Here is a 15,065-nt window from a genome sequence, read left to right on the forward strand (position 1 = left end):
AATTTTTAATATATATATATAGTATTTATTAATTAAGAGATGATATTAATCAAACTAATTACAATTAGTCAACTAAATTGAAGTTATTTTGATCTTTGATTTGATTTATCAAGATATAAGTTATTATTTAATTACCTTAATAATTTACTAATAAATAAATAATTGATATATTTAATTAGAATATTTGAGATTAAGTTGACATAAGTAAAATATAATTGAATAATATATCTCAATCATATAAATTCTCATACTTAACAAATTTTTGTATTTAACCTAAATAGGTTTAAGGATTTGATTTATTAAGATATAAGTTATTATTTAATTACCTTAATAATTTACTAATAAATAAATAATTGATATATTTAATTAGAATATTTGAGATTAAGTTGACATAAGTAAAATATAATTGAATAATATATCTCAATCATATAAATTCTCATACTTAACAAATTTTTGTATTTAACCTAAATAGGTTTAAGGTTTTGTTTGAGATAGCTTTTAAAATGCTTATAAAGCAGCTTTTTAATACAAAGATTTTTTGAAAAGGAAATTTTTGTATTAGAAAGCTGCTTTAGAAAACAGTAAGAAAACTTTTTCAAATGAAGTTTAAATTTACTAAATCCTATTTAAGTTACTCTAATATGCTTGAGCAATATGTAGTCAACCTACAATATTTGATAATTGCTAACTAAAAGCACTCAACATATGCTAATTAGTAGTAGTTGGTAGATGCTAACTAGTAATGCTCACTAGCATTATTATGCACATCATAAAATAGTTGAATTTGGTCAGTCATACATGTTAACTATCTTATCTTAAACAGCTTGCTAATTTGGATAGGGTGTCCTGACCTTTTATGTCAAATAGCTTAGTGGTAATGAGATTGTAGTTGGTGTGTGATTGGCTTCTTTTGGTGACTTATGATGAGATACGGATTAGTAAAATAACTATGAATAAATTGGAGCATACATAAGACTCATTTGTGGTGAGATATGGATTCGAGAGTATACTCAAGCCTTGCTTATTTGAGTGGTAGGATGTCTTAGCTGGATCACTAGCTACGTCTTGTGATATGTGATCCACTAAGAATATCAAAGATTTCTATGCTTGAGTAAGGCTTTGTTTGGGTCAATTTTCTTATTGCTTTCTTGTACAAAAATATTTTCAAAGCAACAAACAAGTAGTGACCGAAAGCTAAGCTAAACGTCAAAGCCTAAATTGAGAATAGATAACAAGATAGTGATATAGATTATAGTAGAATAATGAATTATTATAGTGAGAGAAACAAACAAGAGGCTTGTTATGTATATATTATCCATTATTGGTTGTTAGTCTTCAAAAAAGGAATGTGGGCCTAGAGTGACATCAAATTTTCTATTTAATTGAGTAGACATTCTTAATTGTGCACATAAATGAAAGTGTTCCTCTTATTGGATGCCACATGTAAAGTTACCTATTGTGATTAGTGAGTCTTCTAGCAGTTGGATAAAGTGACATATACAATAATGCTATGTGGATTAATATATAGAAGGAGCTCTTTGAACTAAATCAAACAAAAATGGTTGACAACTAGTGCACTACATCACCTAATAACTTATTTTTTCCGTTGGAAAATTTTTCCAACAACTTTTTATCGTCGGAAAAATTTTCCTACACAGGTTTTACAGGCCAAAAATTTTCCTCCGAAATCCCGTCAGAAACTATCCGTCGGAAATGAACAATTTCTATCGGTAATAGGTGATTTTCCTGTAGTGGTAGTGGCTTGCAAAGGAATCTGAGTATGTTCTTTTCCAACACTTTACATCTACTTTGAGATAGGGAGGTATTCCTAGCCTTTAGATGTAATTTAGTCCAACACTTTCTATTCAATTTATAATCGAATATTATCTATATTCGATTTATAATATACTTATCCAATTATATTAAGTGATATACTCATGTCTCTTATGATATACTTGTTACATTGATATATATCATGCTTCTTTTATGATTTCTTGTTATTTATGTTGAGTAAATATTTGATCATGTTATTCATTCGTTAATATTGAACTAACTCTTTTTAATGATATTTTTTATATTGTTATAATCATTTTTCCATTAAGTATGCCTCGCCAAATTAATTTACATATAACATGAAAAGATACTATACATGATAGGCTTAGTTGAGAAGGTTATTTTCATAGGTGAATTGTTGAGTTGTCTGACATACATGTAGCACTTTTAATATAGAATTTTGGTCAAATAAATTCGGGGAAATTTTGGTCAATTCCTAAAAATCATATAAAATAGACTCAATTATAATATTTCCTTGCGGTGAGTACGTAAAATCCATTACTTTTAGGGTTCTTGCGTCCAGGAGTATTCGCGGCGGTAGAGAAATATCATATTTAACGTCTTAGCATCGTACGAAAATCTGGCACGCAATCAGATAATGAGAGAGGGTCTAGCATTTATGAGACACCAAGATTTTTACGTGGAAAACCCCTGCAAAAGGGGGAAAAACCACGGGGCCTAGCCCAGTTTGAATGAATCCACTAGTATTGCAGTCGATTACAAATGAGGCCCTTCCTTGGTGGAAGGTCTTAGCTTGATGTACATCTTATGGAGTACATTACATGATGTAAATACAATGAGCTACTATCGACGTATTCGCTTTGTTAGAAGGACTGCAGTCGGCGGGCGACGTAGGTTAGGAGGACCGTAGTCAGCTGGCGACGGAGGACTGTAGTCGGCGGGCGACGTAAGTCATGAGGATCGTAGTCGGCGGGCGACATAAGTCAGGAGGACCGTATTCAATGGGCGACGGATGTCGGAAAGACTGTAGTCAGCGGGCGACGTAAGTCAGAAGGACCGTAGTCGGCTGGCGACGGAGGTCAGAAGGACTATAGTCTAACGACGAAGATCAGTAGGACAGTGTCAGGTAGAAGTCCAGCAATGGAAAGAAATGCTTCTTCGCATAGACGCCCAGCGAAGTCCGATAACCGGTAGAAGTCCGGCGTCGGGTAGAAATTAACTTGGCGAAGAGTGAAGGTCCGACGTCGGGTAGAAGTCCGACGTCTTTGGTGGCAGAGGAGAAGTACTCCAGCTTCACTTGGGCGGAGTTTCGACGTCAGGAGGGAACTCTCTTGTAAATTGGGAAGAATTTCAGCATCCCATGGAAGTTGTGCAGAATTCCCGCGTTTCCTGAAAATCCGGCAGAGTTCCGGCGTCTTTAGGCGACAGGAAGAGCTCCGGCGGTGGTCGAGGAGGTGAGGAATCTCCTTTTCCCATTTCTCCTCTTCTTCTTCTCTCTCTTCACTTGAGTCCCCTTGGTGTAGAATGAGGGCTCTATTTATAGTTTTTCTGTAGTGGCATAGCCCGTAAATAGGCGTGAGATCAAGGGCAAACAGGGAGTGGTTTGAATGGACGTCCGATATCGAATCCTTTGATCATGCACCGTTCGTTAGACATTTAAAGGCCTTAATGATGTCGGAATTCGATGATCTTAGGATCGTTGGATTCGTCTCGTCGAGCCGTTTGATTCGAGTATAAGCTCGTCAAAATCGGGGACCGTTAGGTAACTAAAATTGCGGTTTGAACCTTCCAACAGCACTTTGAACTCTTGATTCGGACTCATTTGGGCTCGGATTGGGTTGATCTTGGTGTTGTTGGGTTCGTATTTCCGAGACGCTCAGTTTGACTATAAGCTCACTGAAATCGGAGTTCGGGTGCTCCCAAAATTAATTTTTGAAGTTTCCAACTAGCTTTTGCCTCGAGATTCGTGCCCGATCAAGATAATTTTGTGATGACGTATCAAGGGTTATGATCATTACAAAAGTGCCTTTAATCACTTTCAAAATCTCATTTTTAGGCTTAAATTGATGCCCATTCAGGTTTAATATTTCTTTGGATTTCCTATATATATATTTTATAATCTCTTCTAAAATGGCTATCTTGAAGTTTTCATATGCTATCAACAATGAACTAAATAAGAGAAGAACAAGATCTTTGTCATTGAACATCACATCAACATCTTTAAAGCTTAGAATGATTTTATTAAGCTCATTGATTGACTCATCATCTTACATCTTCAATAAGAACACATTTTGTTGACTAATGACTTGGTCATACACATATTATCCAATTTCACCTAAATCCCATCAACCATCTTTTCCTTCACCACCTTCCTAAGAATTTTCTTTCCCAAGCTCATGGTTATCATGTTGTGGGCTTTGTGCCTTTATCCATCAATTCTTTTCATTCTTTTTCTTAGGGGAGTCAAACGGGTCGGGTTCGGGTCTGATCCGAAATTGATCTCGACAAAAACTCGAACAACCTGAACCCAACCCGCTTAATAAATGGGTGGGTTCAAAAAATTAAACTCGAAACTTGCACGCTAGCAACCCGATAACCCACTTTAATTAAAAAATATTTTTATTAGCTTATTAATCATATATTTTAAGTTCAGTGATAAAAAAAAGAAAATTATACTAATACATAAATAATTTAAAAAATATATATTAAACGGGTCATCTTTGAGTCAAAATGGCATTGGTGGATCAACAAGAATCCGATCCGTTTAATTAAACCCGATAACCCACTTTAATTAAAAAATATTTTTATTAGCTTTTTAATCATATATTTTAAGTTCATGATAAAAAATAAGAAGATTATACTAATACACACACACACACACACATATATATATATATTAAACGGGTCATCTTTGAGTCAAAATTGCATTGGTGGATCAACACGAATCCGACCCGTTTAATTAAACGGATCAAAATGCACCACTCAAACTCGACCTATATATTAATCGGGTCAACTCAAACTCAAAATTTTCTGATCAGATTTGAGTCCAGATAGCAGGTCGAGTTATTTGTTGACTCCCCAACTTTTTCTACAAAGAACTCGAGAACTTCTTCCCTTCCAACGAAGCATCATGCATGACACCCTTCATGAAGAATCAAGACTCCCATTTCAAACTTCTAATATCATACTTCATCGTATCGTTCCCATCTTCGTCGCTCTAATACCAATTTATCATGAATCAAATGCCCTAACAAAAACTCACACAATGCAATTTTTCTCCAAGAATCAAGAAGAATTTGAGCTCTATTAATTCTTGCACTTAATTGCAAAAACATAACAATTACAAGAAAATTACATTCACTAATACAAAACAAGACAACAAAAAATTCCATTAGTGAATGGTTTCTTCTTCACTACACGATTTTAATTAAACAAAATTAAAAACCTCTCACACTACATTTTTCCCACCAGCACTCCTTCCCCTTTCTCTTATCTTCTCGAAGCCTTGTATTAATTAATTAACTAAGTAATTAATTAAGATCATTAAGTTAATTAAAAAGCTGCCTTCTTCATGATTTTTACTATAGGAATTAACGATTCGATCTGCATGCATTTCGTACCAGATTAGCTTATCGTGCCGGACTCCTTGACTTTATGTGGAAGACACGTAATCCTATTTATTTATTTATTCATTAGCTTTGTCTGCACTTTAGTTAATATAATATAATTATGATTAACGTGTAATTAAGAGCTCCGTAGTAATTATGCTGATGCAATTGGAACCATATATTATAATGCTTAATTCTTGAAGGTTCCTATCACCGACCGACGTCGACGATTAGTAAGTGTTGTGTGAGTAATTAATGTTTCTCTCTCTTGTTTTAAGCTGCTTCATGGAGAAGTCGATGAGCCTGGAAGATGAGAGAGAGGGGGGAGAGAGAAATCTTTAAATTTTTTTTTAGTAAAAAACTGTTTTAGAAAACAGAAAAAAAAGATATTTTAAAAATTTTCCTGGCATGAGCACCACCATCTATATTCTGAGTATGGGTGTAAGTGAGACAAGGCAGCTCGTGAACTAGCTTGAACTTGACTTGGTAACAAGCTCGCGAGTCGAATTTTTCGAGCCACGAGTTTGGGTTCAAGCTTAAGTTCGAGCGCATATATTATGAGAGCTTCAATGTAGAGTTTAATGTCCAAGCTCTGTACGAATATCTATCACACAGATCATTGGGGGGGGTTGCAAGAGTCATAAGAAACACTAGAATTTTTATATGAAAAACTTTGGTAAGTAGAAAGATCAGAGGGCATTACCCAGTTGAAATGATTTCACTAGTATTTATTATTAATTATAAATAATAACCATTCTCAAGAAAAGGTATCAGCTAAATGAAGCAAATATACATCGTATAAAGTACATTACATGTTTGGATTTGGAAGAATCCAATGACATGAAAGTTATTCTCAAGAGAAAGTTGGCCTATTTGTTTGGTATGTAGTATTGTAGTCGTGCGACGGTGGTTCGAGGATTTTAGTTGGTGGGTGACAAATGTTGAAAATATTGTAGTCAGGTGACGGTGGTCTGAGCTAGAATAGTAGTCAACAAGCAATGAAGATTAAAATAATATAACGTAGTCGGATGACAAAGGTTGGAGGTATGTAGTCTAGCTTTTGGGGTCGAATGGACAATAGTCAGATGATTGAGGCCTGAGGGACTATATTATGTAAGAAATAGAGGCCAAAAGGATCATATTCGGCTGACGATAGAGGTCATAGTCGGCGAGCGATTATGGTCGATCTGAGGAACTATAATTGGGTGATTGAGGTCAGAAAGATCGTACTTGGCCAGTGATGAGGGTAAGAAAAATCGTAGTCGGTAGACGACAAAGGCAAAGGGATTGTTATCGTGTGTCGTGGTTGACCGTCGATTAAAACCGCCGGAAAACCGACGGTTCACGTCTATATCCGGCGGTTTAGACACCGTCGGTATTACCGACGGTGTATCGTAGCTAAGCCGTCGATTAAGCCGTCGTTATCGTCCGATGGCGTAACCGCCGGCGTAGCCGTCGGTAATACCGACGGCCTCTAAATCGCCGGTTCAAACCGCCGGTTTTCACTGTTTTTCCTGTAGTGTGTTATCGTGTGTCGTGGTTGGAGTGACCATAGTTGGGCAAACAAGGTCCAAAAGGAGTTGTGGTTCGGCAGTGGTGGTTTGAAGAATGTAGTCGGTTGGAGACGGAGGTCAGGAGAATCGTAATAAAATAGAGACAGAGATAAGAGGGGTTGTGGTCGGGCTACAGAGATCGAAAGGACTATAGTTGGGCGAATGAGGTTGAAAGACCGTAGTCGTGCGACGATGGTTAGAGAGACTATAGTAGGGAGACTGAGGTCAAATGATTGCATTCGAGAGATAATGTTCAGAGGGGCTTTGAGATATAGTACTTGGAGTCACAGAGCGAGCCCTCTCAAATTTCTAGCAAAAAACAGTCAATGTTAAGCTTTCTTATCGACCTCAATCGATCTCATATTTTTCATTTGAGCCAAGTTTAGCCTAAGCTCTAGTTTAAACGTTCTTGGCTCGATTAAACAAGAACTCAACTCGTTTACCATCATAATTGAGAGAGATGGGATAAATGGTATAATATATTTTACTAGTTTTATTTATTATTTTCCAAGCAAATATTATTTCACATGTGTACATTACTCTCTTTTATAAACACGACTCTCTTACAGAATCCTAAGTAGTAGAAACCAAATCAACTGGCCGTAATTTACTTTAAATTATCAACTCCCCAACCTTGACTGACTCCATTAATCTCTCCTTATTCTCTACTACTGTAGCTGGGGTCAGCTCGGCAGTTGAACAAAAACAAGTTGGTTGGGATTTGGTTGGTCCCTCCACTCTCTCTCTAACTCCCCCTCTCTCTCTATCTCTACCCTCTCTCTCTCTCTCTCTCTCTCTCTCTCTCTCTCTCTCTCCATTCAAGTTCCTTCTCACTTCTTCACCCTGCTACAGTTAACATTAATGCCCAACCTCCCTTCACCTTCCATCAAGCACAATATCTAACCACCACCAACAACAAAAATTCCACCTTTATCCATATTTTTCACTCATTCTACCATTTAAATGAACCCTCTCCCTCTTCTTCTCTCTCCTCACTCCATTATCCAACTTCTCATGGAACAGTACTTGGAAGCAGGAGATTTGCCGCCTTTATTTCCTGACCACAATTACTTCTCACCATCCCCTCTTCTTCCTTCAGACTTTTTCCATCAAGAAGCAGCTTTGCCTCCCTCTGCTCTCACACCGCCGCTTCTTCTTCCAAATGGAATAAGTGCCTCGTTAATGGAGGAGAGAGAAAAGCTGAGGGAAGAAGGAGAAGGGAACGTTAATGGTGTGGGAGAGAGGAGGGAGAAGAGGAAGGCGGTGAGTGGGAGAGGGAAGAAGGTGAGTCGACCGAGATTTGCCTTTCAGACGAGGAGTGCTAATGATATTCTTGACGATGGGTACAGGTGGAGGAAATATGGACAGAAGGCTGTGAAGAACAGTATTCATCCTAGGTGCTGCTTCTCTGCTTGTTCTATATTCTGCTCTAAGAAAAACAAAATGTTCAGAAAAAAAATTATTGAAAATGTTTTTTTGATGAGTGAAATAAATTTTTAAATTTCTTCAATCATGCATGGTTGAATACATTTGATCAAAGTTTCAGTATTGCATTATGTGATTTTTTTTTTTTTAATTTTTTTTGGTTGCATTTTATTCATTGTATATAATTTTTATGAGATTTAACTCAAAAATTAAAATTAAATTTAATCTTTAAAAGGGAGAAGAGGAAGGCGGTGAGTGGGAGAGGGAAGAAGGTGAGTCGACCGAGATTTGCCTTTCAGACGAGGAGTGCTAATGATATTCTTGACGATGGGTACAGGTGGAGGAAATATGGACAGAAGGCTGTGAAGAACAGTATTCATCCTAGGTGCTGCTTCTCTGCTTGTTCTATATTCTGCTCTAAGAAAAACAAAATGTTCAGAAAAAAAATTATTGAAAATGTTTTTTTGATGAGTGAAATAAATTTTTAAATTTCTTCAATCATGCATGGTTTAATACATTTGATCAAAGTTTCAGTATTGCATTATGTGATTTTTTTTATTTTTTTTTTGTTTGCATTTTATTCATTGTATGTAGAATTTTTATGAGATTTAACTCAAAAAATAAAATAAAATTTAATCTTTAAATAAATTTAATTTTTTAAGCAAATATTCTATTTTACATTATGATAATTGAATGGACAGATAAAATATTTATTATTTTTTGCAAACTATTTTCTTTTGTAATGAGAATTTATCTTGCATACTAATGTTGAATTTAATTAGAAATGTTTTCATTCCCTTTTTTTTGCATTAATTAGGTCATGCATGCTTGACATCTTCTATTTTTTAAATTTTTTATTTTTAATTGTCACACTCATTCATTAATATTTATATTGAAAATATTAGTCAGAATATATATATATATATAAGTAAATATTCTAATTTAAATTTAAATGAAATATTTTTTCCCATTAAATTTATTTTAAGATAAGTGTAATATATAACAAATCAAATAACTCTTATATTGCAATATTCTTTAAACAAATCAAATGAATTAAAAATATTAAATTCGGTTCATATTTCATAGCCCAAATTCTCTCTTCTTTTTACATTATAAGTTATAAAACAATTACAAACAATTGACAAACATTTCATCTTCTATATAACATAAAAAATTAAAAGTCTTCGTTTGGGACTGCTTTCTTATTGCTTTAAGAAACAATAAAAAAGCAATAAGAAGCCGTCCCAAACACAGCCAAAGCCTAAATTAACTATGAAAGATATATTTTTTTATTTTTTTACTTAAGAGAGTACTTATGAAAGAACAACAATGCTTAAAATTTCAACCAAAGAAGTACGCAAAAATTATCAAAGTAGATCAACTAACTAAAATAATATTCTTAAAGCCATTCTTTGTATATATAATGTTGATTTTTTTTGTTTGATGAAGGAGCTATTACCGTTGCACACATCACACTTGCAATGTGAAGAAACAAGTACAGAGGCTTTCAAAGGATACAAGCATTGTAGTAACTACATACGAAGGTGTTCATAACCATCCTTGTGAGAAGCTAATGGAGGCTTTGAGTCCACTTCTTAAGCAAATTCAGTTCTTGACCACAAGGTTTTAGATTTCGGCTTCGTTTGGGACAACTTTCTTACTGTTTTCTGCACCAGTTTTTTAGCACCCGAATTTCTTGAAAGTAGCGAAAAAGTAGTAGACAAGAACTGTCACATATGAAGCCTAGGATGGCTTTCTAAAGCATCTTTTTAGTTCAAAATTTGTTGAACTAAAAATTTTTGTGCTAGAAAGCTGTTTCAGAAAACAATAAGAAAGTTGTCCTAAATCAATCTTTAGGCTCTGTTTGGACGGTTGCTTTGCTGCTTCTTAAAACAACTTTTTAATATAAAAATTAAAAATTTTATACTAAAAACTGCTTTAAGAAGCAGGAAGAAAGCGCCCCAAATGAAGTCTTTGTGTCCCTTGCTTTCTGATATAGGAGTATGTGTTGGGCAGAAAAATAGCTGTCTTGCATGTCGTTTATAAACTGTATATATATGTTTTTTGAAGTCTTCATAAGCTTGCAGTGTATATATAAAACACGTATAGTTATATACTGTCAGAAAGGAAAAGAAATTTCTGCCTTACTGTTTTTATTACTTGTTTTTTTCAGATTGGGAAGAAAAATCTTCCATCATGATTCATGAACAGAATTGAGAAGTAGAAATTTTTATTTTGTTTGAATGTTTACTTTTGATTTGTGCAAACAGTTGCTTTCAAATCAGTTTGGTGTGATTTGAAAGATTTAGGCTTCATTCGGGACGGTTTTTTTACAGCAAATTTTTAGTACTAAAAACTACTTTAAGAAGTAGCAAAAAAACTGTCTGAAATGAAGCCTTAGTTTATGAAAAATTTTAGAGCTAGCTAGAAGCAAACATGGACAATGACAATTGCCAGTTATGTTTAGTGTATTTTAAAAATGGATTCATGTTTGAAATTTATAATATTTAGGTTTTTATTTTAGCTAGATGGGCAAATCAAGTTTTTAATTTTAGGGATAGTTGCTTGAGATAAATATTTAATGGGCCGGCACGAATTTTGATGCCAAGTGAAGTGGAAAATTTTAAAAATTCAACTCTAGATTATCCCAACTTTAGTTTCCAACAAACTTATGGTTAAACTGGTCAACTTAACGGGATGAATCCTACAATACTAAAAGTGATCTGATCGAAGTCCAAATGAGCTCATATCAAACACTTAAAATATACTTGAAAACTTTAGACCATCAATTAGAGGACCAATTGATCTCCAAATTTAGCATACTTATAATCAAATCAAAAGTCTCAATAAGAAGAATCCAATGAGTCTCATATTGCATAATTTTGACATCTCAAGAAACATATGAGACAAGAATTATTAATAATTAACAGAATCAATATGGGTCATTCCATTGAGTGTTTCAAATTTTGGCTATAGTTATGTGACATGTCACTCTTTAAACTTTATAAACAGAGATCCACTATCTACATAAAGAGGAATCCTTTAAGATTCAAAAGAGCATAGAGGCTTGAAGAATCTCAAAGCAACCCCCTAAGCACCATTAGGACTACCACTGCCAGTTCACTACCTTACTGCTTGTCATCAGACCATTGCAAATTGCCACTATTAGACCATTGCCCGATAGTTATTGTAAAACCAGCGTTCATTTATTATTGTTGGACCATCACCATCAAACTATTGATTGACTGCCATTATTAAATATCTGCCCGACCCCAATTGTTGGACTACCGCCTGATCGTCACTGTCAGACCACTATTATAGTACTATCATTGTCAAACTGGCATTGCTGGAACACCACGTACAATTTTATCTTGCCACCCAACCTTGATCGTTAGGTTGTTGCCGCTAGTCCATTGTTGTCGGGTCATTGTTGCCTGCCAATAGTCACCAAACTACTATTGCCCAATCTCCATCATTTAATAATTTAAAATTTTATAATGAATTTATTTGAAAAAAAAATGATATAGCAAGCAACGCTGCGATGCTAGGCTGGCAATGTTGTGCTCTTTATTCTTAAGTAACTTTGGAGGAGGTATGCACTGCAATGGGGCTAGATCTTAGGCGTCGTAACTCCATTCTCAGTTCGTTTGGTTTTCCGGGAAAGGAGAGAGAGAGAGAGAGAGAGAGAGAGAGAGAGAGAGAGAGAGAGAGAGAGAGAGAGAGAGACCTTCGTCTGTCGTTATTGTTACAGATTTTATTCTAATTGATGTAAGTGACTATACTCTTAGTCCTGGTTTTGATAATTTTACTTTATGAGGTTTTTATCTCTAAAAAATATGCAACAAATGCATTTTCTCTTTACATGATTTCAGGTAAGGATAAGGAGCCTATATAAGAACACCGTGTGACCTCCATTTTCACCGGAACTCTGTTACCCGTTCTCCATCATCAATCGTTGTCACCCGACCTCTGCCATAAGCTAGATCTCCGCAGCTTGATCACTGGTGTTAGACTGCCACCACCCAACCTTCATTGGCAAACCAATGCCATCATAGAACCATCATCATTGGATCATCGCCTTTGGACTATTACCCAACTGCCATCATTAGACCACTGTTGTTAGACCATTCTCAAGCATTCATTGACTTTAATAGCATTGTATGAATGTCTAAATTATTATTATTTTAATTGGGTTTATGTTTTTGTTAGACAAATATATATCTTTATTTAGAAGAATTTTTTTTTTTTAAGAATAAAAATAAAGTTAGGATATCCAAATGATATTTAAATGGTTAATAAATTATTGATTTTTTTAAGATTACTGCAATGAAACTCTTTACATATGTAGCACTAATTTAAAAAATAAATTCAATAATTTTTAAATTTATCTTAATATAAATTATATCAAAATATCCTACTATAAATATTTTTCTTTTCTAATATCTAGCATCCTTATCCTACCATATCCTTGTTATAATAATATTTTAAGGAGCTTTTTTTTTCTCTAATATTGTACAACAAAGGAGATCTCCTTTTCAATTTGAATTTGAGTTTGACTAAATTAAGTTCAAATTTGAAATTGAGCTTAGTTTTATGATCCAATTTAGCTTATTTATTATGAAAAAGAGAAAATGAAACTAATGAGAATTTTGAGAATAAATAATGAGAAATCAATTGAGAAAATTGATATATTCAGGATTTCTAAATTTTTGTTTTACCTTTGTACTCAATCATTAAATTCTATTAATTTTAAGAGCATTTTACATTAATATTTCTAAAGCAGTCTAATGATTTGCCTCAGTAAATCATCGAGCTCAACTCGTTAGTCATTTATGAGTTGACTCAGTTACACCTCTAATTTGGCCAACTAGTAGGAGAAAGATCATCCAAATCCCTAATACATTTTGTTCGGCTCATTTCAGTACATACCCATTAGAGCTTTGAGAGGGTTAGGCTAACAGATTTATGGGTAGTTGAATGAATCCACATGATACCCGATGAAAAGATCGATATTAGCCTCTATCTTGATCATATCATCTTACTTATTTTAGTAAAGAAAAAAAAATGAAATACATGATTTCTTTTCTTTTGTCATAATTGAGGTATGAATATCAATAATGATAATATTATTACCATTAACATCGCTATGCTAACATATTCTCAAACAAATTATTACTAGTTTTGATTTTTTTTATTTATCATGTGAAGAATTAATTAAAAAAGAAGAAAATCTTACTATTATTAATAAATTTTGAGAAAATTTCTTTTCTAAAAGAAGCTATCGTTATTTTCGAGAGAATAATTTACTCAAAGCCCCTCAAAATAAAATTAATTTTTATAAAAATATTGGTTAATAAAAAATTTATCAAATATCTAAGTTGAAGATCATGCAAAGAGGTGGCCAAGTCTCATGATTTATATAATAAAATCAATATTTATTAAAAAAAAAAAAAGCCCGGCCCAAGAGCCCAACCCACTTGTCGGCAGCTCTGCCACTCGCTCGTACCGCGCCTCAACACTTGGCCTACCTCAACCCGTCAGCAAGCTCCACGTGTCAAAACCACAGCATCTCTGTAATTATAATAGCTGTTATCATCCCCTATAAAAAGCATATAGACCCTCCCCTTGGAACTCACAGAGAAGAAAAGCGAATAACCATGTCGAGTCTTATGGACAAAGCTAAGGGCTTCGTGGCGGAGAAGATCGCCCACGTGAAGATGCCGGAGGCGAGCTTGAAGGACGTTTCCGTCAAGCACCTCGGAAGGGACGGCGCCCGTTTCCACGGCGAGGTCTCCGTCGACAACCCTTACAGTCACCGGCTCCCCGTTTGCGAGCTCAACTATACTCTCAAGAGCGCCGACAGGTGAATCACTTGATTCCTCTTGTTCTTCTTGTAATCAATCAATTCAAGCATGTATTGATTTGCGAGGAAGCAGGGTTGTGGCGTCGGGGTCGGTGATGGATCCTGGATGGATTGAGGCGAGTGGATTGACGAAGCTGGAGGTTCCATTCAAGGTACCCTACGATTTCTTGATGAGCTTGCTTAGGGATATTGGCCGCGATTGGGATATCGATTACGTGTTTGATGTTGGGCTAACTATTGATTTACCGATCGTCGGGAATTTTACCATTCCTTTGTCTACCAAAGGGGAGTTGAAGCTTCCTTCCATTACTGATTTCTTCTCGAGGGAGAAGAGCCCAGAATCCTAATTTTCATTACTCGCTCTTTATCTGTGTGTGTGGAATAGGAGTCGAGCATGTAATTAGGCAATCAATAATGTCTGATAGACATATGTATGGACTGGATGCTTTGTTTTAAATAAAAAATTGAGTGAGAAAAATACTTTGGATCAGCTAATTCTAAGCTAAATTCAAACATTGGGTTTTTTTTTCTTGAATTTTTGAGATAAATCTTTCTTATATTAGAAACATTAGGTTGATTATTGTGCTACAATAGAATTGATTATTGTGCTACAATAGAAACAACTATCCGTCTTTCAATCTTAAAAATAATAATTTTAATTCTAATGAAAAAAATGATAATCATAATTCTTTGAACAAAGCTATTAACAGTGGTTGAAGAAGATTGTTTTTTTTTTTTTAATTGTGAATTCAAATTCATTATTCTGAAAAAAAACATTGGACAAAAATAGATTTAGGCTTCATTTGTGACGGGCTTCTTACC

General features: G+C 34.6%; 2 protein-coding genes across 2 annotated transcripts; both read left to right on the top strand.

The window, feature by feature from the left end:
* Window positions 1-7,969: 7,969 nt before the first annotated feature.
* LOC110115059 (WRKY transcription factor 28-like) lies at window positions 7,970-10,121 on the top strand. Its single transcript, XM_020848176.2, has 3 exons — window positions 7,970-8,352; window positions 8,616-8,765; window positions 9,830-10,121. The coding sequence occupies exons 1-3, from the start codon at window positions 7,970-7,972 to the stop codon at window positions 10,008-10,010; spliced, it is 714 nt and encodes a 237-aa protein (XP_020703835.1). The 3' UTR covers window positions 10,011-10,121.
* A 3,880-nt stretch (window positions 10,122-14,001) lies between these two features.
* On the top strand, window positions 14,002-14,750 carry LOC110115063 (late embryogenesis abundant protein Lea14-A). The gene is made up of 2 exons (XM_020848183.2): window positions 14,002-14,243; window positions 14,317-14,750. The coding sequence occupies exons 1-2, from the start codon at window positions 14,038-14,040 to the stop codon at window positions 14,588-14,590; spliced, it is 480 nt and encodes a 159-aa protein (XP_020703842.1). The 5' UTR covers window positions 14,002-14,037; the 3' UTR covers window positions 14,591-14,750.
* Window positions 14,751-15,065: the final 315 nt, after the last annotated feature.

Source organism: Dendrobium catenatum, unplaced genomic scaffold (assembly GCF_001605985.2).
Source record: "Dendrobium catenatum unplaced genomic scaffold, ASM160598v2 fragScaff_scaffold_621, whole genome shotgun sequence".
NCBI lineage: Eukaryota > Viridiplantae > Streptophyta > Magnoliopsida > Asparagales > Orchidaceae > Dendrobium > Dendrobium catenatum.

Coding starts and splice junctions, on each gene's coding strand:
- LOC110115059 (XM_020848176.2), top strand. CDS start 7,970: ATGGAACAGTACTTGGAAGCAGGAGATTTGCCGCCTTTATTTCCTGAC. Junction 8,353..8,615: donor AAGAACAGTATTCATCCTAG/GTGCTGCTTCTC, acceptor AATCTTTAAAAG/GGAGAAGAGGAAGGCGGTGA. Junction 8,766..9,829: donor AAGAACAGTATTCATCCTAG/GTGCTGCTTCTC, acceptor TGTTTGATGAAG/GAGCTATTACCGTTGCACAC.
- LOC110115063 (XM_020848183.2), top strand. CDS start 14,038: ATGTCGAGTCTTATGGACAAAGCTAAGGGCTTCGTGGCGGAGAAGATC. Junction 14,244..14,316: donor ACTCTCAAGAGCGCCGACAG/GTGAATCACTTG, acceptor GCGAGGAAGCAG/GGTTGTGGCGTCGGGGTCGG.